Source organism: Anneissia japonica, unplaced genomic scaffold (genome assembly GCF_011630105.1).
Source record: "Anneissia japonica isolate Jap-2015-1 unplaced genomic scaffold, ASM1163010v1 scaffold199_len4679917_cov187, whole genome shotgun sequence".
Taxonomy (NCBI): Eukaryota; Metazoa; Echinodermata; class Crinoidea; order Comatulida; family Comatulidae; genus Anneissia; species Anneissia japonica.
In genome coordinates, this window is record NW_022686322.1 from 1,861,353 (window position 1) to 1,884,540 (window position 23,188).

The 23,188-nt window shown below is 32.6% G+C and overlaps 1 protein-coding gene across 7 annotated transcripts; it reads right to left on the reverse strand.

The window, feature by feature from the left end:
• Positions 1–6: 6 nt before the first annotated feature.
• On the reverse strand, positions 7–21,786 carry LOC117115434 (RIMS-binding protein 2-like). Of its 7 annotated transcripts, XM_033259275.1 has the most exons (15): positions 21,522–21,786; positions 19,577–19,738; positions 18,293–18,406; positions 16,014–16,028; positions 13,947–14,123; positions 13,181–13,353; positions 12,797–12,880; positions 9,373–9,519; positions 8,834–9,215; positions 7,687–8,075; positions 6,923–7,312; positions 6,387–6,527; positions 5,611–5,667; positions 3,937–3,956; positions 1,689–1,793 (listed from the first exon to the last, which is right to left on the reverse strand). In XM_033259275.1, the coding sequence occupies exons 1-13, from the start codon at positions 21,766–21,768 to the stop codon at positions 5,620–5,622; spliced, it is 2,469 nt and encodes an 822-aa protein (XP_033115166.1). In that variant the 5' UTR covers positions 21,769–21,786; the 3' UTR covers positions 1,689–1,793; positions 3,937–3,956; positions 5,611–5,619. The 7 variants fall into 7 exon arrangements, with proteins under 7 accessions (XP_033115150.1, XP_033115172.1, XP_033115123.1 ...); XM_033259259.1 differs by lacking the exon at positions 5,611–5,667 and having other exon boundaries at positions 7–1,793; XM_033259268.1 differs by lacking the exon at positions 3,937–3,956 and having other exon boundaries at positions 1,659–1,793.
• Positions 21,787–23,188: the final 1,402 nt, after the last annotated feature.

Below are 23,188 nucleotides of genomic sequence, written 5' to 3' on the forward strand. Positions count from 1 at the left end.
TATATTTTTTAAAACAAAGAATAAAGTAATCTGCCATTAACAAAACATTGTAATATAATATCTTTTTTCAGTTAATGCATCTTGATTACGATTAATATCAGGATCAACGTTGTCAGTTCCTTTGAGTTCCGAATCAGCATTTTTTTCGCGCTTTTTTGAGTTCCTTTCAGTTACACAAAAAGTTGAACATGGGCAACTGAAAGGAACTCAACTCAACTCAACTCAACTTGACTCATGTCGACAAATATGCGCGACTGTCAGTTCCTTTCAGTTGCGTTCAGTTCCGGTCTTGTTCCTTTCAGTTGCGCGGAGCGCTCATGTTGACGAGTTGAGTTGAGTTGAGTTGAGTTGAGTTCCGTGGCGACCTGAGCCTGCCTTTACAGAAACGGTCTTCCCCTCTAGGAAAACAATACATCTTCTACAAATTTATAATATTTGCATGTTTTTACTATTTTATTATCAATGAGTATCACCATCTACAGAAATAGATTTAGATGTGTTAAAAGAAAGTGCATTTAACCAGATCACCTAGAATTGTCTTCTTCTGACTTGAGACCCCTGCAGCAGCGCCTTCTGGAACATGATGCATTGATTATTAGGTACACATTCTGTATATTTTCTCTCTCAATCATAAATTAATGTCTGCTTTAATATTTCATAAATTATTATCAATAATATTTAATACTTGTGGCAAACTACCACACTTGTACAGCTTTCCAGTTTCGCTATGTAGGCCTATTTCTAAAAGCCTGTATTCAAAAGATTTGTAATGTTTAATATCATTCAGTAATTTACAATTAATAGTTTAACTCTATTAAATTTCTATAAATTGATTTGATAGAGTAAAAATGTAAAATCTGTAAATGTTGAATAAGTCAATACATATTCCAGATGTTGAGTAAATATTGCTTTAATATCTTATTCTATTTTCAAATTTTAAAGTAAAAACCACATGATTGTTTAATTTTATCATTAAAATTGAATACTGTACTGCCATTTATAAACCTCATCTAAGACTAAACAAATGCTGCCCTCTACACTATCATAGTTGTGAATGATTACCGTACATGAGTGGTTTTGTTGATATTAAAAAAATGTCTATAGCATATTATTTGAGGCATTCCAATGGGCAATAAAGAAGCCATTGTTATTAGAATCATGCATTTCCATTTGAGCAATTATATTGCAAGACTGATTTGAAAGTGAATATAATTCTTACATTGATGTTTTCATCTTCAATTTATCGTTATTCAAGCTTGAAAACAAATCTTCTACACTGATTCCTCTAACTCTATTCATAGAGTTTATGATCACTATAAAAATACAAATGTTTTATGATGGTTAATTTGCTCCACTGCTGGCAAAAGAAGATGTTATGTCATCAACCAGTAGGGATTCTGCCTCCGATAGTCCAGCTTTCGAGTCTATTCCTAAACAAACCAGTTGTCTAGCCCGCCCACCCATTTGACGATGTCATTTTCCAACGACTCAGTTATACTTCCATCTTTCTTCATTGACCATTCAGTGTCTAAAACTCGAACTTTTGTGGAACAGCTTTCTATTCTTACATCTGATCTCAGCTTTAAGCACGCTTCTCTTCACTTCTTTTTCTTATTCCCAGAATCTCCGCCACCAAACTTCTTGAACAATGCTTTACCTTTGGATAGTAATCCTTTCTTTTTCTTTGGGTCATCCATACTGGTCTGGCTTACCTGGTCAAATCCATTGCTCTGTTTTGATACTGTGCTGCCGATGGACGACTGCCTGCCCAAGTCTTGCTGCGAGTCCTTAGTCTAAAGAAAAATAACATCCATAATAATTAATACCTTCATCATGATTTATTAACACAATATTTAAAATAGAATCTTTACTTTATTTCAGATATACTAAAATAACTACTTTAGTAATATTAATTGTTAAGAGCAGTATAACAAAACAAAAAAAACCAGTTTGTTTATCCAATCTACCATTAATAAAAGCAGCTGCACCAAATTTCCATAAGTTTTTCTTAAAATGGTGCTACCAGTGAAATTATAGAAATATGTTGTTTTTTTTTAACAAGTTTGGGAGCCATACAAATCAACAAGAGGCAGTGGCACTGTTAAGTATTCATGCGATATTGTAAGCCATCATTAATAAAAAAAAAAAAAAATCCTGAAGTTTCACTTCCTCTGATTGGCTATGCTTCAGTGCATCAGACGTGACCATTGGTTGTTAAAATGGACAAAACAAGTGTTGCATGAGCAGACAGCATTTTGTCAATAAAGCCCTGTCCAGGCCATCAAATTGTATTTGACAAATGTGACATGCCCAAATATGGTCATGATGACATCACATCATGATCCATACATGGGCATAAAACAGTTTTTTGTCAAAGAAAATGTGATAGTTTTAAGGACATGTTGTAGCCTACAGATTGCTGTCTACACTGATGTTAGAAAAAGCACCACAATCAGATTTAATCAAATTGTTCACTAAATAATTAAAACAATACCATCAATGAACATGAACAGCTGTCAATTTACACTACATTGACAAATCTGATTCGTTAAATTCAAAGCTCTACAAAGTATAACTCTACCTAAGTGTACTACAGTAGTTTAAATTGCTCCGGAAGAAAAGTTCTAAAACAATCTAACTACATGAAATATTTTAATAAAAGGTGATTCATAAGATTCTAAAAATGTTTCTCATGATGGCAAAAAACCCTAAATTTCATTACTAAACTAATCATAAAGAATAGATATTACACATACTTGCTGATCAAAGGAAATTCAGTAGAAAAGTATCAAAAAATTATCATAACTATATTATTAGTTACTGCATTATCACAAGTTAACACTTTACAATCACATCAAATTCAAATGGTTAACTACATAACCTCGAGTATGAGGTTAAGTCCACTTTTAAAATTACATTAGCTTCAAATGGTTTATAATCATTTGTGATTAAAATTAACTTTAGCTTAGAATCGTATTATGTAGTGTTATATTTTCAAATTACAGTATACATAAAATGCACACATCAGCAATATTATAAAATTATAACAATACATTAAAGCATCACTTAAAATGTTAAACCTATTGACAAAATTCTATCGATATAAATTTCAACACTTCTTAAGGGCAGCCACAATGGATATCATCCAAAATATGATGTTTAACAGTATTGGTTGGGCTACCAGCAACTATGATTGGAAAAACTTTTTGGTGGTAAGATGAGTGAGAGCCACCCAGCAGTGCCTGGAAAGCTGCACAAAGGGCATATAATCTTCTTAGTGCTATCTACAGTTATTTGAGGAGTATTAGTTTTAATCCTTTTTTATTTGTATTTTTTTGTTGAACACTACAATTTTTCAGGCATGTCAAATGAGAATGGATACAGGTTCCAAAAATATGTACTGTACTTCATAAAAGTTTGCTATTAAACTAATTCATTTAGTTTAATGATTCTATATTTAAACTAAATTTAAAAATCAACAAGTTAAAAAATGGCAAAGTGCACACTTAAAATGGATTATAGTGACAGAAAATATTTGGTGTGGGTTAACTTATGGAAGGTAGTGGACAAAAGCAATGTTATGGTAAGAAATTGAACACATGCAATGTAAGGTATTGTGGGATAGCCAATGAGATTACGTTCAAGTCTCAAGATGACAACTAGCATTACAAAATGTAGCACAGCAAGCCATGTGGGGTGAGAGTTATATGTAGACTACATTCAAGGTAATAGCAACAAGGATTGGGGGGGGGGGGAATGTCTGAATGAGACTGTTTTGGGACAATCTCACAAGTTGTCTGTACATGCACCCAAATCTTGGTGAAACATTCAATTTAAAGAATTTAAATGTTCATTGAACTATGGGTGTATTACTTGTGAAATATTACCCAAAATTATACAAAACACTAAACAGCAGTGAGGGTGGTATAAGCTTACCCTTGATTGGATGATGGAAGCTGGGAGGGTTGACAAGAAAAATCAAAATAGGATAAAGGAAAAATAAGACAAGCATTCACATGAAATACACATGATCAACATTCAAATGCAGATGACCATACATGCTCATAAATGATTGGTCAACATGAATAATACTCCTCATGAATATTCAAATAAAAACTGACCAATCACAAAAAAGAAATATATTACAAATTATGAAGAAACAAAATCAATTTGAAAATGTATCAAAATCTCAATCATAATTGTTAAGAAACCCTAGAATTAGCTCTTTTTAAAATTCTTCTTTTAAATTTTTATTTCATTTTATTTCAAACATCATCTAACAGCAACAGTAAAGCCAATTACAGGATATCTTAAATACACATAAAAAAAAATATAAAAAATACTATAGTGAATATAAGTGAATTCTTGGAAATTAAGTATTAAGTAATAAAAAATAGATGAATAAATTTAAGCGCAATTATTTATGCTCAAGCACATGCAAGTATATACGGAAAATGTTTTTATTGTCATTAAAGCTGTATACAGCTGGTGGTGATACCAGCATTCATATACTTGCACATGCTATATGAATGTTTGTACAGTATGGTCATTTTCATGCTGTTAGCTTACCATTGTTTACTCCCAGATTATTGTATTATAAAAATGTGTTCCATGCACGATTCACATTCAATAGTGCAAGTATTACTGAATAAACTAATGCATTGTTCACATTATAAAATATCATGTGACTACTACCAGTGATTTGTCCATATATGGGCACGATAATGTTATACAGTATCATTCCATATTATAAGCAAATCAGTGTTTTTGTCACATAAGATTTGATAGTGTGGGCTGGGCTATGTAAAGTAGATAGGACATCAGTTAATTGAAAAGGAAATTATTTCTCACTCTAATCTTAAAGTGAAACATAAAGATAATTAACTTTCAGTTGATTACCTCAACCTAGGCAGTACCGTATATTCCCACATATAAGGCGAGGCTTTCAAAAGCAAATTACGATAAAAAACAGGGGTCGTCTTATATACGCGAACACTTACAAATTATGTATTCAAATCATGTTCGTCTCATGCGCGGATCGTCGATGACGCGCAAATTTGCTACTGAAGCGAAGCTACTTTTAGCAAGAATGAATGCAATTTTTAAAGTGGAGAAATAACCTTTTGAAGAACATTTGAGATTTAGATCTGTATTTAGCCAGCTAGATACAGTATCAAGACTATAAAGAGCAGCGAACGTAGGAACTTGGACAGTGAGGGTTGTCTTATACGCCCAACATAAAAAAATTAGTCCGAAACAATTGGGGTCATCTTATATGCCAATGGCTTATAGGTGAGAATATATGGTATATCTTTAAGTTAAAATCTAACTTTATGGAGTTTGGAAACTTTCAAAATTTGCAGCAGATCAAATAAACATGTACACAGCCCCTCTCTCCCTGTAACTTACACAGACTTCATAATAATATAGATAGTGTGGTTTTATTTTGAGACCATTTCACCAGGATTCTACATTCTAACAAGATTGTTTAATTCTAATTATTTATAACATGTTACAGCATGCCTTATTTAAACGCATATCACATGCTGAATTAATACATGATTGATTCCACGAAGAAAACCCAAAGATCATGTGATATGGAATCAATACCTTCACCAATCAGAGACCAAACACCGCAGCAACCTGATGCAGGAGAGCCGTTTCAAGCTGGCAGAGGAGTAAGGTGAGTTTAACCAAGTACAGTAAATTAAACTTATGTGTATAGAAAATTGTTAAAATAATAATAACAATAATAAATAATAATATTAATAATATTCATAACAATAACAGCAATAATACTATTAGACAAATTATAATTTTGCTCGCGACAAAAGCTTGTCCTGGCATAAGTAAGTAAATAAATAATAATAATAATCATAACAATAATAATATTAGGCAAATAATAATAATAATTTACATTTAATATATAGCACAAGCACAGTGCCTCTATGCAATTTACATTAAATCATAAAACAAAAATAATGATACGTATCAATGTTTGCCCTACATGGCGTGTTATAGTTCATTCCCAAATGCTAGCTTTTTTTTCTCGCAAGCCTTTAGGAACATACTGAGCATTCAGTACTATAACATGTCAGGTAGAGCAAAAATTGATTCGTATTATTTCTCCTGATGCAAAAACGCTGTCGAAATAATGATAATGATGGTGATGAATGAATGATAAAGATGATGATAATAAAATTATCTTTAAGACACAATTCCTAAATATATTCCTTAATTTTTGCTACTCAATAAAAATATAACAATATATAAAATCAAAACTATGCTAAAATTTTTAAAATAAGTCAGAAAAATACCATTATTATCTTTTAAAAACATTATTTTTAAAGTTGAATTTTACTCCTAAAAATGAAATGACAACTTACTGTAGGTGACCTGTCGAAGGAGTTGAGTGAGTACCCACCAGTAGAGGGCGCTGGACTGCCAGCAGATCCATTCAGGCCAGGGTCAGAGGCTTCTTCAAGGAAGTTGGAAGGGACCAAGCCTCGTTCACCATTCGCCTCACCCTAATAAAACCAAAAATAATAGATATTATCATCTGTCTATCTTATGTACGTCATTCTTTGTTATGTATGCAGATTTTTCCAAAATGAACCAAATGCCTCAAATGGCAGTGAAGAAGGTTGGACAATGTGCAGTTTGACTATGAATTTAGTGACCAAAGACCTGAAAACCTTTTCGACTTCTTGCAATAGGCTTTAAAAAAAAAAACAAAGTGCAGGTACTGTAAATTGTATTCTACTACTAATCATATATATTGTTTTAAAATAATATTTATTTAAAGTAAAATTCAAAAAAAAAAAATTGATTTATAACTTAAATGAATTCGAAGGAGAATTGAACCCAAGCTTCTTAATTTGGAAGGCAAGGACTGTAACCACTAAACCACAATTAGTATTACCATGAAAAAACCGTCCTCATCCATATCTCCATAAACAGTTATTAGTTCACCCTGTTGGAATGATAGTTCGTTTTCAATATCTGGATTAGGTGACGAGACACTTGGATCATAATCAAAGATCGCCCTCATAAGCATACATCTTTCAACCTCTTTCTGCGATGATGATGACTGATGGCCATTCACTGGGCTCTGGTACTCCTGTGGAGTACTATTGGTATCTGTTCTGATTAGCTCGCCAGTGGTTGGTTCACTGCTTTGGTTACGTGGTGGTTTTGTGTGCGGTTCTTCACTGTTGGTTTGCGTCTCTTGCACCATGTTGTATGGGACAAACCCACGTTTTCCATTCAGTTCACCAATGTAAAATCCATCTGCATCTTTGTCTCCATATATCTAAATACCAAGAATTGAAAAAGATTATTTTAAATTTTTTTTTACAAGGTATTCCATAGATGCTGTTTAATCCAATAGTATTTCACCATTTACAGAGGAAAAATAAACAAGACGATGCAGTCTCATTTGAGGCTATACTAAATGAAAATAAATTTTTACTCTAATTCCCTCCACCCCAAACCCCACTTCTGTTTTTACTGCTTCCTTAATTCCTACTTTCGACCTTTTTGATTATGTTGACTGATGATAGATTAACGCAATGCAGCTGAAATTTCATTTTCAAACATATTTATTGATTCCCATTAAAAATATCAACTTGTCCAGGCATTTGTGGGAACATGCCACATATACACAATAGCAGCTTCAATCCTCACCTTAATTAAATCACCTTCATGGAAGGCTAGCTCTTCATCTACCCCATCATCATTCGGTGACATGGATTCTGGGTCGTAGTCGTACAACGCTACAAACGTCCGCACCGTTGAATCATCGTAGAGTTCCTCCGGATCTGTGGAGTACGTATCTTGTGAAGATTTCTGACTCTTTTCCAAGGATTGCCTGTTAATGTTTTTAGAATCGTAGTCTTTTCTCGAGTCTTCCCACTCGCTGCCCGAGTCCAGGGATTGTTTGCGCGTCTGGGCTTTCTCCCGCATGCTTGGATTCGCGGCAGCAGCGCCATTGCGTGGGTGATCAAATTCGTGGTCTGAATATTGCTCTGACATGGAAGAGGTTACAACATCACTTGCGCAGTCTTTGGTTATTTCTAGCATAAGGAATAGAGACCAGGGAAGAAAAAATATTAGAAAATATAGAAGAACAAGAAACTTCCTTTAGAACCGAATGGTGCTGAGAATTCTCTGGTGCTTTCTAAAGATGCAGTGTACAGTTATCATGCAAAAGAATATATATTGAATAGAAGAGTAACACTTTAAGAACAAACCAAACTTTATAATTTATCTATATACTTAGTTTAACATACTAGAAATGGTTAGCATTAAATCTAAGAGAGAGCCATTATGTACTAAATATCTTAGTGCAGAATGCATAATATAATTATAATATGTATAACATTTATATACATGAATATATAAACATAGAAATTAGAACAGTAATAATACTTATATTGCATTCTTCAAGATTTGCCCGAAAAAAAATAGACAATTAGCCCAAACAAGTATTATTGAACAGTTTATGCATTACACAAAACCCACAAAATAGGTAGTACCCTTTGTTTTCACAAAAAAAAAGAAAAGAAAAGAAGCTTTAAACCATGTTGGTTTACACTCCCATGGTTAGTCTTCTATTTCTATTTATAAAGGTTACAGCCTGAAATTCTGCCGCAGATTTAGTCTCATTAGACAATAATTTTATTAGTAAGGACCAGGTCTCATGAAAAAGAAAGCAACCCCACCCTCAAACGCGAACAGGGCACACGTGAGGTAGCGCTGATTGCAATAAAAGCCAGCTTCAGCATAAAGACATAGTAAACAGTTTCCTCAATATAAAAGCAGATAAACTTACCGATTTGTGGCACAGAAATTTGTAAATCCGTTTGCTTTGGTTTCACTGGCACCGGTTCTAACACCTGGTTGTGGGGCGAAAGGTCAGATTCGCGTTCATAATCCCGCTGTTGTCGTATAATCTGGATAGGCACTGCGTGATTCGGTTTATTAAGTTGTTCAACTTCAGGATCTGTTTCGTCAAATTCAGATTCTAATTTTGCATTGTGTTCTAATGTCTCTTTGACGTTCTTAAATTGTTCATCCTGCCAGCTTTTTTCTATACTGTCCGAGAGTCCGGGTAAATCGCCGCTTTCGAAGTCTGACAATTCTTCTTCAGCTTCTTCAGCAATGTCTGACAACTCAGAACGGTCACTCTCTGATTGGTACTCTAAGTCTGATTTCTATGGATACAACGATATAAAATAAAGATATGCTATCTGTGATGAAATATGGAAAACCATTAAACATTAAATTCATATCAAGTTCCAATCATACAGATTGAAAATAGTTTTTGAGAACAAATGAGTTCAGTCACCTAACATGATGGTAGCCACTTACTTTTTTGACATCATTTGATGTTTGTGGAGTGTTCACCATTTTTACAGCACCATTTTTAGCGAACACCTCAGGATGACTGTCTTCGGAAGTAGTTCGTGAACTTTGACTGTCATCATCGGAAGCATTCTCGTACATATTGCTTCTTGCCTGCATAGAACAGAAAACACAAAAGATACTTATTATTGACTGTTGGTTGTTTGATATAATTTGCAGAAGTGACAGCTGAAAGCTTAGCTGGAAAAGCAAATCAAATAAACATGTTAAGACAATGATCAATCAATCAATCAATCGACTATTAACAAATGGAATAACATTGTATAAATCAAATTATGTAATCCACAATTACCATAGGCTTATTTATTAACATTATTTTTTTTATTTAAATTTTTTATTTCATTTGTAAAATTAGAATTAGAAATTTAGGCTAGGCCCCTAGGGACCTGTGATGGCCATAGTGTGGCACCAGTACCGACATGTAATGAATACATTGGCACTCATCCTGCCCAACTCTCATATGAGAATTATTCGATGGGCTGAGCAATCAGACTTTACCTAAAACCTGACATCAGCCAGACTTGGACTGTGGAAAAACAGGAAAAATGCTAAGCTCCTATGAACCAATGATTGAATTACAAAAGGACAAATATCTATAACCGCAGAGTGAGTATAAAAAAAGCACGCACATGTCTATTAATCAAAGCAACCAACAAATAAAACTGTTGTGAGAAACACATGGTTAGTTGAGCACGTCAATTAGAAACCAGCAGTTGAAGTCAGTGTGAAGACCGCACACAGCCAGTGAGATGTAAAACCAACAGATTTGGATGTACAAACAGCTGTGGAGCCAATGTAAAAACTGCACACATTGGGTAAAATGGTCAATGGATGTAAAAACTGGACCAGTCACAGCCCTCAGACTAAAATGAGTTGTTTTCACTACTGAACATCTTTAACCATTCAAACCAGTTGATGGTTAAATGAAGCTTGGAATTTGACAAAATAAACTGATTTGTAGATTAATGAAGATGCTGGTACCTTGTCTATTCTTTTATACTGTAGATTTTAGGTTATTTGATAGCAAAGGCCATTAATCGTTATATTATACCCTTTCATTGTATTACTGGTTGCTCCTAATTTGCATACTTAGTTTAATCAAATACTGTAAATAAAAGAAAAACAAACATATATTTATATTTTAGACATCCACCATAGTCCATGTGGGTGACATCACACAAAAATATTTGAAACATATTATTAAATAAATTATTATTACTATTCAATAGTATTAATATTATTTTTTGTTATAATAATTACTATTAATATATTTTACACTGGGATGCATAGTTAAAATTTGGTTGTTTTACTGTTTACATATCTATTTTAATTGTAAACCCATAAAAAATGGTATGGCTGATACATTTTGTCTACATTTCTGTGAAAATCACCTCAGCTGGGATACACTGTAAATTATTATTGTCATATTTGTACTCCTAATATCCACTTTGATGATAAACAGATTTCTCTACCTGCCATATTTTCCGCATCTACAAATTAGCCGTGGGCAGTCAAAGATTATCTTTGGACATTCACGATGTTTTATTGCCAATAAAATACCCAGGTAATTGTAAAAAGAAAATTGTGGTTACAATGCTCAATAAATGTAGCTTACAACTTGATCAATTTTCACAAGCAATAAGCATTGTTGGAAGCAATTAATAAAATACAACATTAAAAGTTTTCTTACACAGCATACAACACATTAACACAAAACAATCGCAATTCGTATTTTTCAGCTAACAGGCTGATTATTCTTTGGATTAAAACTTCATCATAAAACACAGCTGCTACTAAACAATATAAACGTTTTGGTCAAATCTAAACTTTTTTTCTATAATTAATGTATACAAGGCTATACTGTACATATTACAAGGTGAAAAACTTGATATGAACAACTAATAATAATAATAATAATAATAATAGATGGATTTATATTGCACAAATAAACAAAATCTCTATGCGCTTGGCAAAAGGTAAGAAGACAACGAAAAAATAAATATAAAATAAATAAACAAGAAAAAACAATCCCTAAAAATACACCAAGATAGAAACCAAACCAAAGTATGGGGTTACACCATCACCAACAACTGGGATCTGTGTCTTCGGTTAGCATCAGTTAAGTTTCTGGGATCAGGTGCTTCCTGATGTTAACTAAGTGCCATTAACATGGGTACAGCCATTACAACTACAAAGTGCAAAACATCATTGTGGCAATATATACCTAAGCTATCAATGTCTTTGATTCTTGCTCTTTACTATTTATTTGCATGTCTTAAATATTTACAAGACATCACACACTTGACAGACACACCATGGCAACCATGTTTGCCATCATAAAAATTAAGTAGAGTTATAAAAGCAGTGAGAATAAAAAGTGTAATTTTTAAAAGATTGGAACCCAGGATTTGAGTGTTAGCTACCATACAAAGTATGGGGTTACACCATCACTGACAATTGGGATATGTGTCTTCAGTTAGCATCAGTTAAGTCTTGATTGATTCTGGGATCAGGTGCTTCCTGATGTTAACTAAGTGCCATTAACATGGGTACAGCCATCACAACTACGAAGTGCAAAACATCATTGTGGCAATATATACCTAAGCTATCAATGTCTTTGATTCTTGCTCTTTATTATTTATTTGCATGTCTTAAATATTTACAAGACATCACACACTTGACAGACATAACATGGCAACCATGTTTGCCATCATAAAAATTAAGTAGAGTTATAAAAGCAGTGAGAATAAAAAGTGTAATTCCAAAGATTGGAACCCAGGATTTGAGTGTTAGCTACCATACACTTCAATTCATGGTGTTAGTAAATTCAAACACAAGCTTGCTTTAAGCCGCAATTGCACTCGACATAAAAAAAAAGAAAGATTTTACTGAGTCCATGGGTGAAATTCCAATGGGTAAATCTTATCACTGTCCGCAATTCCATTTTTTAAGTCGGTTAGATTGACAGCGTGAAATGGTAAAACTAACCAAAGAAAATTAACGTGCTAATCCGTGACATCATCCATTGAGTAATGCTTGAAAGACTCGGAAAGTTTAACAGAGACGCATGTTCACATTGGATTTTTCGGCTCAGTAAAACTAAACTGGTGAGTTTTACTGGAGCAATCCACTCGGTTAAACTAACTGCTTGTCTCAGTAAGTTTTCCTAAAAGGTGTTTTCCTGGGCTGTTTGCACTGGACTAATTATGGTAAAACTAACCTGCGACTTGGTTACCTTTACCGAAAAAATTCCAGTGCGATTGCGGCTTTAGGTACACCAATTTATCACTCAAATATTTCAGATTCATCATACATCTATTCCAAAAACAAAATACATTAGCTTCCAAAAGACCAAGTAGTGTGAACTTACATTGCCTCTGTATTTGCACCAGAAGTGGTGAGGCTGGTATCGTTTCCGATACCTACTTACTCGAACAGATGGGGAATAAAGAAACTAAAGTCCAGATAAAACGCATGCAAAGAAAAACATACATAAAAGGAAGAAAACATGCAGTAGATTAAAACAGTGATGTTGAACTAAATATTATTAAGAGAATGATTATGAAATTAAAATCATGAATATCAAAAAATAATAAAATATAATAATAAATATAATAATAATTTAATAAAGCATGTAGAATTACTTTTACAATTATTCTAATATGGAAGGAGAGGAGAAAGTTTGTTTAAATAACCAAATTGAATGCCACAGAAATCAAAGTTGAAATGTACTATACAATGGATATTTACTCACCCGTATAATTTCAGATTGTTGCGTAGTTAGCGGTGTACTGGTTTGAAGTAGATGTTGAGGGAGTCGCACCTTGGATGAGTCCGCTGAGAAACCATTTGGAGACAGCGTCCTAACGACTAAGTGAGTGGCTCCTAAAGCTCGTAACTTGTCGATGTGCAGTACCAAACGATCAACTGAAAGCAAAAAATTTCACAGAAAGAAACTGACTGATTGAAGACAGACAACAGAGAATTTAAGGCTTAGCTCAACTGAATGGTTTGTTATACATTGTAGTTTTTCCAAGACAAATATATTCACAGTGAAGGCTATCCCATGAATTTTGATTGGCAACTAATTAAGATTGGCAGGATTTTGTTTAGCTACACCTGAGGATTTCAAGCTATTTTCCCCTATGAATTTCCAGCTGAATATGACGCCATTGCAAACAATTTTTCAGTCTGGACATTATTTGCATAATTTATTAAAGGTTGTCAGTGGCTGTGGCATTTCAATTTTTGTGTAAGTGGAGTTAATTAACAGTTTATGTTAATATCTTTATGCTAATGGATATAAAATTTGCTGTTATGGTGTCTATATTTAGATGTATGATAAAAGAAAAGGTGGATGTTTATTTTGATTGAGGCAATCATAATATGTACAGCAATAGATCTATTAGTGTTTTTGATTGTCTCTACTCTTGAAAAAGATTTGCATAAAAATGAGTTGATGACCTAACTACAGGAGTGGTCCCCAAGTAACCAATAATAACAACTAAAAAACTCCAAACCTGTCGGTGAGGGGGTCGATGCAACCTTGTACTCATTTGCAAATACTGCATATCCCATGACAACAGCACCATTTGAAAGACCGGATGTTGTTATGGTAACTGGTAACCATTCAACTTCAAGGGTTCCAGGTAGACTCCCTGGCTTTATCTGTACATCTAATGGGGGCTCAGGAAGTCCTGAAATGGGGGAAAATATAAATGACTAAAAATTAAAAGGAGTAGAAGTGTACAGGGCAGTACCACCATACAACTGGTTTAAGTAAGTTTTACCATATTATCAATGAGATTTATTTTAAGGTTAAACATTCTTTTCCTTTGTAATCAACAAAAATTTAATATTTAGTTAGAATAAACAACGAATACAAAAGTTGAAAAAATCATGCTTCCAGTATTGTTAATATATACATAAAACATATACATAATAACAATAGATAGTTTAAATGTATGAACAGCAATGAAGTAAAGATAAACAGTATTTCAAATGCTGTTACTATTAAATAGACAAAAAATAATTAATAGCAATCAAGATAATATATTCATATGGATATGAAAAATACATTTAATTATAAATGATCAGGAAAACAGAAACTGGCTACATTCAGACAAGAGCTCAAGCCAGGCATTACTCATGCCTGGTATGGGTCTCATGCCTGGCGTGAATGGTTGCTCACTATACATAGGTTGACCTGGGTCGACCTAACCAGAGAGTTGTTAACTCAGTCAACAGAACTGTCAACAGTAGGCTGTGATTGGTCACTTTTTGGCCAAAGGCTACATTGAAACAGTTGAAAAGTTAACCTATGGTAAACTTATGGTCAATCTAGGTACCTTGTGTGGGTTGAGAGCGATTCAAGCCAGGCATGCGTCAACCCAGGCTGGTTCAGACTACAAATTTTTACAACTGGACCAAGTGTAATCTGGCTTGACTCCATAGTCTGACAATGCCACTGTGTTATGCTTTTAAATGCCGATCCAGCAGCGATGCTGATTGGTTGGTTGACTTGGGAGACTTCCCAAATGCGTCAGGGACAACAAAGTAGTGAAAATACCATAGTGATAATGTAGCAATTTTATGGAAATCAGGCTGTGCTGAATGAATCTAAACTATGTAATGATACTCGCAAGATCTTTCCACACCATCAGCTGTGATTTGTCCATACATGAATATGATATGACATCATCATATAATATTCATATATGGGAAACTCACTGTCACAGAAATTATAGTATGAACAGCACATTACTTTTAATACAAGGCTTATGGAATATTGTGGATTTAGATGAGCCCAGGATACAGGTGTTAGTAGGTTTGACCACTAATTCAGAGCTAAAGGTCTTAAGTGTCTTTCATTAAAAAAAAAAATCTGTTATCCTATTTAAATTTAAAAAAAATATACACTGCATTTATATTTTATATGCTTTTTAAAGCACTTTAGAATTTTGGATATAAGGAAATTTTTATTCTATTAATCAATCTATTAATATTGTTTTCTTATTTTTTACTTTTACTGGCTGCTTTAGTGCTTTTCCAAGCAGTTACAAAGTGCAAACCTCTCCTTTTAAAAAGTCAAAAACCTCTATGAGCAAAGCTAATAGTGAAATCAAACCAAAACAAAGCATGCTTACTCAATGCAATATGCTTCAATTATTAAATAAAACACTGAAAATCTAAAAAAATATGATAATAATTTACACAATATAAATGCCTGGTTTATTTTGATGTTGTTGCTTTTTTCTATATTTTATCTGTTAAATTTTTTTTCTGTTCAATCTTGTTATTATTTTAGTTATAATTTCTAATCTTGGCAGTTTGCTGTCAAAGCCACCCTGAAACTATTGTTGAATAAATAATTCATAACACAAAACATTAAAATCATCTTGCAAATTAAAAAAAAAAACCCACAAAATCTAATATTGCACTTTAACAAAATGACAAAAAACATATGCACAAGCATAATGGAAAAAGTTATTAAAAAAAGAAAAAAATGAAAAGTTATGATCCATTAAATGATTATTCCAGCAAAACAACTTGATTATGTAATATATATGTTTTTATATAACACTGACCTGATTTCATCATGTCTTAAGAAGGTAGAGAGTAAGAAATATTGGAGTTTTAATTAAAATCTTAGCAAAACAATAATATAACGCAAGTATAAACAGCCATAACATTCATAAATAAGCAAAAATTAAAATAAATATTAAATCAGTACAAATGAGATATGATAACCTTAGATCCGAAAACGACCTTCACACGACATATTTTCAACAGGCGTCACACAAATGCAGTGAAACAAACTAATAGACTTGCATGTTCATAGTGAAAAAAATTATTTATTTGGCATCACATTTTAATTATAGGAATTGACACTTTTTAAGATTGGCATATTTAAATTAATCTCTTGGCCAAAACATGAACTAATATATTTTTTCAAGGGACTTGGAATTAAAATCTAAAATGAAATGAATCTTGACGGTACGCTATGGATCTGGTCGTAAACAAATGTATAAAATGATAATTCTCTCTTATATTCTGAAAGTTGGTACTGCTATGGGGTACATTAAATAAATGCATTTAATAAAGAAATATCTTACACACGTTAAACAAATGGCCCGGGTTAGAAATGTTCATGTTTTCACTGTTTTGTATGCATGCCGATTTGGGGTCAATGTAGGTCACTTCGGATCTGAGTACAAGCAACATTCACTCAAGAAATGTAAATGTCAACGTTAATAAGACAAATAAATGTCAGCGGAACTTTCTAACATAGTAAAGAAATTTATGATCTTAAGTAATTCTTCATCTGTTTAATCCTTCTGTTTCTGGCTAATCCTTACTAATCCATTAATAAAGCACTAAATCTTTTAAAAGACTTTAATATAATACTTGGCACAAATTTTTTTACAAGTATTGTACTACTAAAGCATCCGTTTATTAATGAGAGTTCCAGTTGAAGATGCTATTTTATATCAGCTTCTATTAATCCCAACTAAATCTACAAAGAATTAATAGAAGTAACACTCTGTTAATAAATGAATACTAATCCACTTATATGGAGATATGTGTAATTTAGAGCTGTTTTCTCGACTTAAGATTAATTGTACGTGTCTATACTTATTTAGATACTTGTGAAATTAACATTTGTAGTGCCACATAAAGATCATTAAATTTTATGTATATTTTACTGTTTTATGTTTAATTTTGTTTAATATAGCTCCTGCAAATGGGCTTTGAACCAATCATGTTTACTATAAGGTTGTCCAATTTTTTATTTCAGTACTGCACAATAAATGCTTTAACATCTAGCAAGTGTGCTATACATCTCAATTAATGTTTGCACTATCTAATTTATGTATTCTATATTGTCAAAAAGAAAACTAATTTCCAGTGTTAGATTGGACTATAAAGGCTATCTTATGTTATCTTATAATTGTTAAAAAAACATCCCGATATGACAGTTGTTGCAGCTTAACGAGGACTGAAAAAAATTGGTCCAATGACCACAAACCTAAAATTCAACATCCAATACCATAATGTGATATGTAGAGATTCATATATAGTGTATTAATTCAAAAATATACAGACATCATTAAAAAAAATTATCATAGGGTACAAGAGTTTAGGATGATAACATTTCTAAAGCCCAGCAGGATGAACACTATTAAGCCAACCAAAACCATTTCGTGCTGCCAACATAATGGCTTACTCAATATATTACCGGTAGTAGCCAATATAGGAAGAAATCCTATGGGAAGATATTGACCAACTTTCTAACATGTATTTCCAACTGACGTATTCAGATCTGCATAATGTCTTGCATTCTCCATTGCTCCTTTTTTTTTGTGATCATCTAATTATTACTTTCTAAAGTTCTTGCAATCATTAAATGATTATTTCATATTCTCTTACGATCATCAGATGATCAAACCTATCTATTATATTTTATCAAATAATATAATTTTGACAGTCTTGTTGATCATTACAAATAATCACTTTTTATGATCATCAAATAATTACATCCTACTTTTTGTGATTATCAAGTGATCATTAATGATTGGTAAAAAATCCCTTACTCATTTTCATGATCCCCATTGCAATCAGGTAATTCCCACTCTATTCTCCTGAAGAAAATTGAAGCAACTCAATCGAAACATCAAGATATTCTCAACCAACAACAGTTCTTTTCAGAAATATCTACATGGTGTACTGCAAGCATTAATAGACACTTTCTATTCTTGTCATCAAAAAAACCCTATATTATTCTTGTGATCATCAAATGATCTTATATCATTCTTGCGATCATCAAATAATCAGGTTTGTATTTTAAAAAACCTGATAAACTCACCTCCTGGAAGAGTTTTAAATTCTATCTCTGCTGAATGCTTTTTCAAATTGTCGTTAGTCGTGTGCTTGGGTTTCGCTGTAACTCTCACACGATATACTGATGATGGCGATAATCCTAAACCAAAGATTATTTATAAATGTCAAAGTTAGTTCAATAACGGACATTAAATTAAGCTTTTAAACCAATCAGACATTAAAAAAAAATTTCTCATCTACAAACATCAGTGTAGGATTGGATGAAAGTGACAAATTTGTTCTGCAAAAGTATCACATATTGTAGTGATAATATCTTGTGTGCTTGTTTAAGTAACTTTACTATATAAATTTTGATTAAAAAAGAAATATGAGGATGTACATGGATGAAGCAATACTGAAAAATAAAAATTTTGTTTTGAGATAGAAAGCCTAAAATTAATAGTCTCTCTGTATCTGTATACATTAGCATGTGGATGCCTGGGGCATAGCAAAGTAATTGAACGTTCAACTGGATGGTCACTGGTTCGAGACCGATTCTGTTCAGATTGCTTTTTGTGTTTTACATTTGCCTTTCTTCAATTTTCACCCAGAAAGATAAAAGGGTAGCTACTAGGAGGTGAATGATTCAAAATTGGGTAGTGCTGAATTATACTATGTGACTTGCATACTACTCAGGGACTGGAGATCCAAGGTTGGGGTATTGTGAATCGTCCCACAAGAGTCCGGGGATTTATTTCCAGTGGGGTCCTTCTGGTGGTGAATTGGGCAGTACACCATGAGACAATCCTATTCTCTTTTCAGAAGAGTGAAGTGCGTTTTTAATGTGCTATAAAAATCCTATAATTATTACTCTATATATAACATACGTTTTAACATTAATATAAATATTGTATATTTTAACAAAGTAAGCAATTCAATTTTATACAGACAAATCCATTAGTAACAATTAATTATTATTTTGCACCCCAAAAGTTATATATTTATCACCGTTTGTCTCTTTGTCAGCAAGATTTTGCAAAAACCAATTAATAGATATCATAAAATTTAGTGGAGAAATACGCACTAGTCTAAGAAGGGTGAAATGGTCAAAGGTCAAGGTCATCAATTGTATATTAAAACATATATCAAAATTATAGGCTTACATAGTAATTTTAGGTTGTTTTATTCCAAATGATTAAAAGTTATAGTTAAAGTTTTTTTAGGTGCATTTAAAAATATTAATTATCTAAAAATGACTCTTTTTCCCACTGTAGACCAATAACCAAAATCGTCTGTAATGGATAACCACATGGACAACATATGTACACACCTGCGAAGCTATATTGATGCCGACCTGGTTTCACAGTTATCATCTCTCGACCGTTCACACTTATTACGTGGCTATGGTTACTGTTACCTGGCAACCATGTGATGTCAGCTGAGTCTGGAGTTACGTGAGATGCTTTTAACCGAGTAGGTGATGCTGACGCTCCTGTAAAGGACAAATTTAATTCATTCAACATTAGTTCAATCAATCAACCATCAAAATGTATTTATCAACATTTTTTAGAATGCAAGAATGAAAACAAAAATTCAGAAAAGAAAAAAAAAATGAAAAAAAAAAACTTAAAACGAGTTTGTAAAACATTCATTCATTGTCATGGTATATTAATTTAAAAAAAATTGATCAAAATGTATATAAAGTTGCCACTTATAATTTCATAGTTAAAATTAAATTGCACTATAATGTAATCGAATATTACTCTTTTGTAAATAATAAATCTTAATTATTCCCACAGCCCAAATAGCAAATATATCACTCGATACCTTATATGTATATCACTCGAGACAACTACCTTATAGCATTAAAACACCATATTCATTTGCATAGTAAATATATTCTGTCTAAAGAAGTTGGCAAATAACTATTTTGAATTGGTTTGTATATTTAGTTTATTTTCATTAGCAAAACAACCACATAATTACCCATATACAGGTTTCCTTCTAATAAAAAATCCCTCCTATTAAAGACTACCTCTAATTATAGACCACTTTTCTGAGGTCTCAAATCAACAAACTTCTTATCTTTATTATTTTAATTAGAGACCAAAGCTGATAAAGACCATGGGAACCACAGTCCCCAAAGAGGTCTTTAATTGGAGGGAGACCTGTAATTCAGATTCATTTAGACAATTAGCTATGCAACTGTATTGATCCTGGCCATCTTTGTGTGGGAGAGAGGGGGGGGGGGAAAATAGTCCCTTACCCTGAATAATAAGTTTTTTTCATTTCAAATTTACTGTAGCATAATGCAAGATAATTTTCATCTGGTGGGATATGTTGATATACAAAGACAAAATTAATTATTCACATAATTTTGATATTAATTTTTAGATTACAAGCGGGACATTTATTAATCAGATGAGAGATGATAATGTCTCTATAGAAGGACAACCACATAATCATTGAATTTTCATATTCCTACTGGGAATCAGGTAATGCCTTTGTAATAATGATTTAACTTAATTTTACATGGTATTATTTAACCTGCTTAGAACTGGATGGAACAAGTTCCAAACATAAATTTATATTCATAATTTCATTTTTTTATATGAATCTTTCATTGCATAAGCAATTATAATTGAATTTTCATTTTGTGAGATTAATAAATTTGTAATTATGATTTAATATTTAATTTTACATAGTGTGATTTAATCTGCTGGGAACTTAATGCGTAAGTTTAAAAAATTAATCTAAATTCATAATTTCAATTCTTTTTATATGCACATTTCAAGTAGTATCATGTTTCCAACCTTAGAAAGCTGTAAACTTTATGAGTGCTCTCGATATATGTGATTGATACAGTAAGGTCCCTCAAGATGTAAATGCTAATAACAATAATATAAAACAATAATAATGGCAACAATAACAATCATAGTAGCAATAATAATAAAGGAAAATACAATTTTGGCTGGAAAAAACAAAATTCACGGTTAATGTAACAGAATAATTATTGAAAGCCTGAAAATTGTACTTTTCACATATGAAAGATAAGTCTATCCAACAAAAGATAAAACTATCCAACAAAGTCCTATCCAACTACTGAATTTAATTTGACAAAAACATGTAACTTGCTTAAAAAAATTAATTACTCAATGCTTAATATGGTCATGATGACATCACATCATGACCATATATAGGCACATCATCACTATATATAGGCATACATCTTTTCTGTCAAATAAGTTTGATAGTCTGGCTAAGGCTCTACATACCTTTGCCTATCATTATGGTACATGCCGCCTCATCTGACATTCCTTCCGCCGTTAACGTGCGCACCGATATTCTATATGTCATATCTTGATCTATACTGTCCAACAGCATTGTTTTCACTTTACCCTGAACTGTGGTCTTCGGGACCCCGTTGACATATATCTTATACTCTCTGATCATAGATGTACGGCTGGTGTTTGGATGTGACCAGGAGATGATGACGCTGGTTGGAAACTGTCGTTCAAGCATTAAATTTAATGGAGGTGGTACGCCTGTAAATACAAGAAGAATGCAATTGTAAATTTAAATGTTTTCACTCTATCATATTCTAGCAGTCCACATGTTGGTCATTCATCCATAATGTCTGCTGAAAATATAAAGATCCTCTCTAGTAAAGTAATCTAGAAATTAACATCTCAGAGTTTTTACACTTTAAACATTCACTATGTGAAACTATGAGACTTCTACTAAGAGTATAGAATTAAAAGAGGGCCGACCATCCCTATTTTGCATGCATGCATTGAAACGAAAAGCGAAGTATTACTGTGAGAAAAGGGGCACCCTATTAGTATTCAAATAGAGTTCGAAAACTCAAACATGTGTTCTATAGATGCGTTTGACACAAATGCTTTTTATGTTCTTTTGAAGGGCGCCCTCTTGGTGGTGGTAGTACCTTTTGAGATGGGATTCCATTGCAAGGAAACTCCAACAGTCAGACCTCTAGGAATTCTATACTCTTTCCTTTAACTTAAATAACGTTCGATCACTCTCCAATATTTACAATATTCTAAATATAGCTCTATCAATATTTTACAAAAAAATAATAATTTTGCACTGTATGTGAAGAATGAATTTTAAGCAATAAAAAGGTTTAATAGTACCAAAGCACATTCTATTGAACAATATATGTACCATCACCAACTATAATTGTATATAATGTAAAATATAATTGATACTAAATGACTTGCAACAAAATTTACCATCAGATATTGTTTTATGAATAGTGTTATAAAGTGTTACATGATGTTACAGGATATAATTGCATTATTAAGCACAGACCTCCAAATGCTTTAAAGTAGTTTTCTCTTTTTATTCCTGATGATGACATAATTATTGTCGAAATATTGAATCCCGACACGATGACGTGCATTTCGATTCTTGGAGTATGTATTATACTATCTTATCTGAGATTAATCAGTGGACCTTTCGTTTTTTGTGGTTTTCTCTTGTACTACATTCTATAATGTGTACATGGGCCATACATATCGCACACAGGACTAATGGCTTAAACGTGTCATCCGAAAGACAGTGCGCTACGAAACTTGCATTTCAGCTCTCCAGCTGAAACACAAGAAGAGCAGCGATGGGAATTAAACCAGGGACCAATAGATCTCTACAGTTAAGCACACACACAGCGGCTACCACCAGTTTAGCTGAGCCAAGTAACCACTACACTTGCGCCGTGCATCCACAGCGGTAACAGCAGCATTTCTTTTCCATTACATACAGATATTCTATATACTGTATATAACATCACTGCTGAATCTTACTGTAAGATCTCAAAATTATTTAATTTTTTTAGAGACATAAATCATTCAAAAGAGACAGTGACACTTAACGCAATGTTGCCACTCATGTGTGGTCACTTTTTAAGTCATCCAATGACATG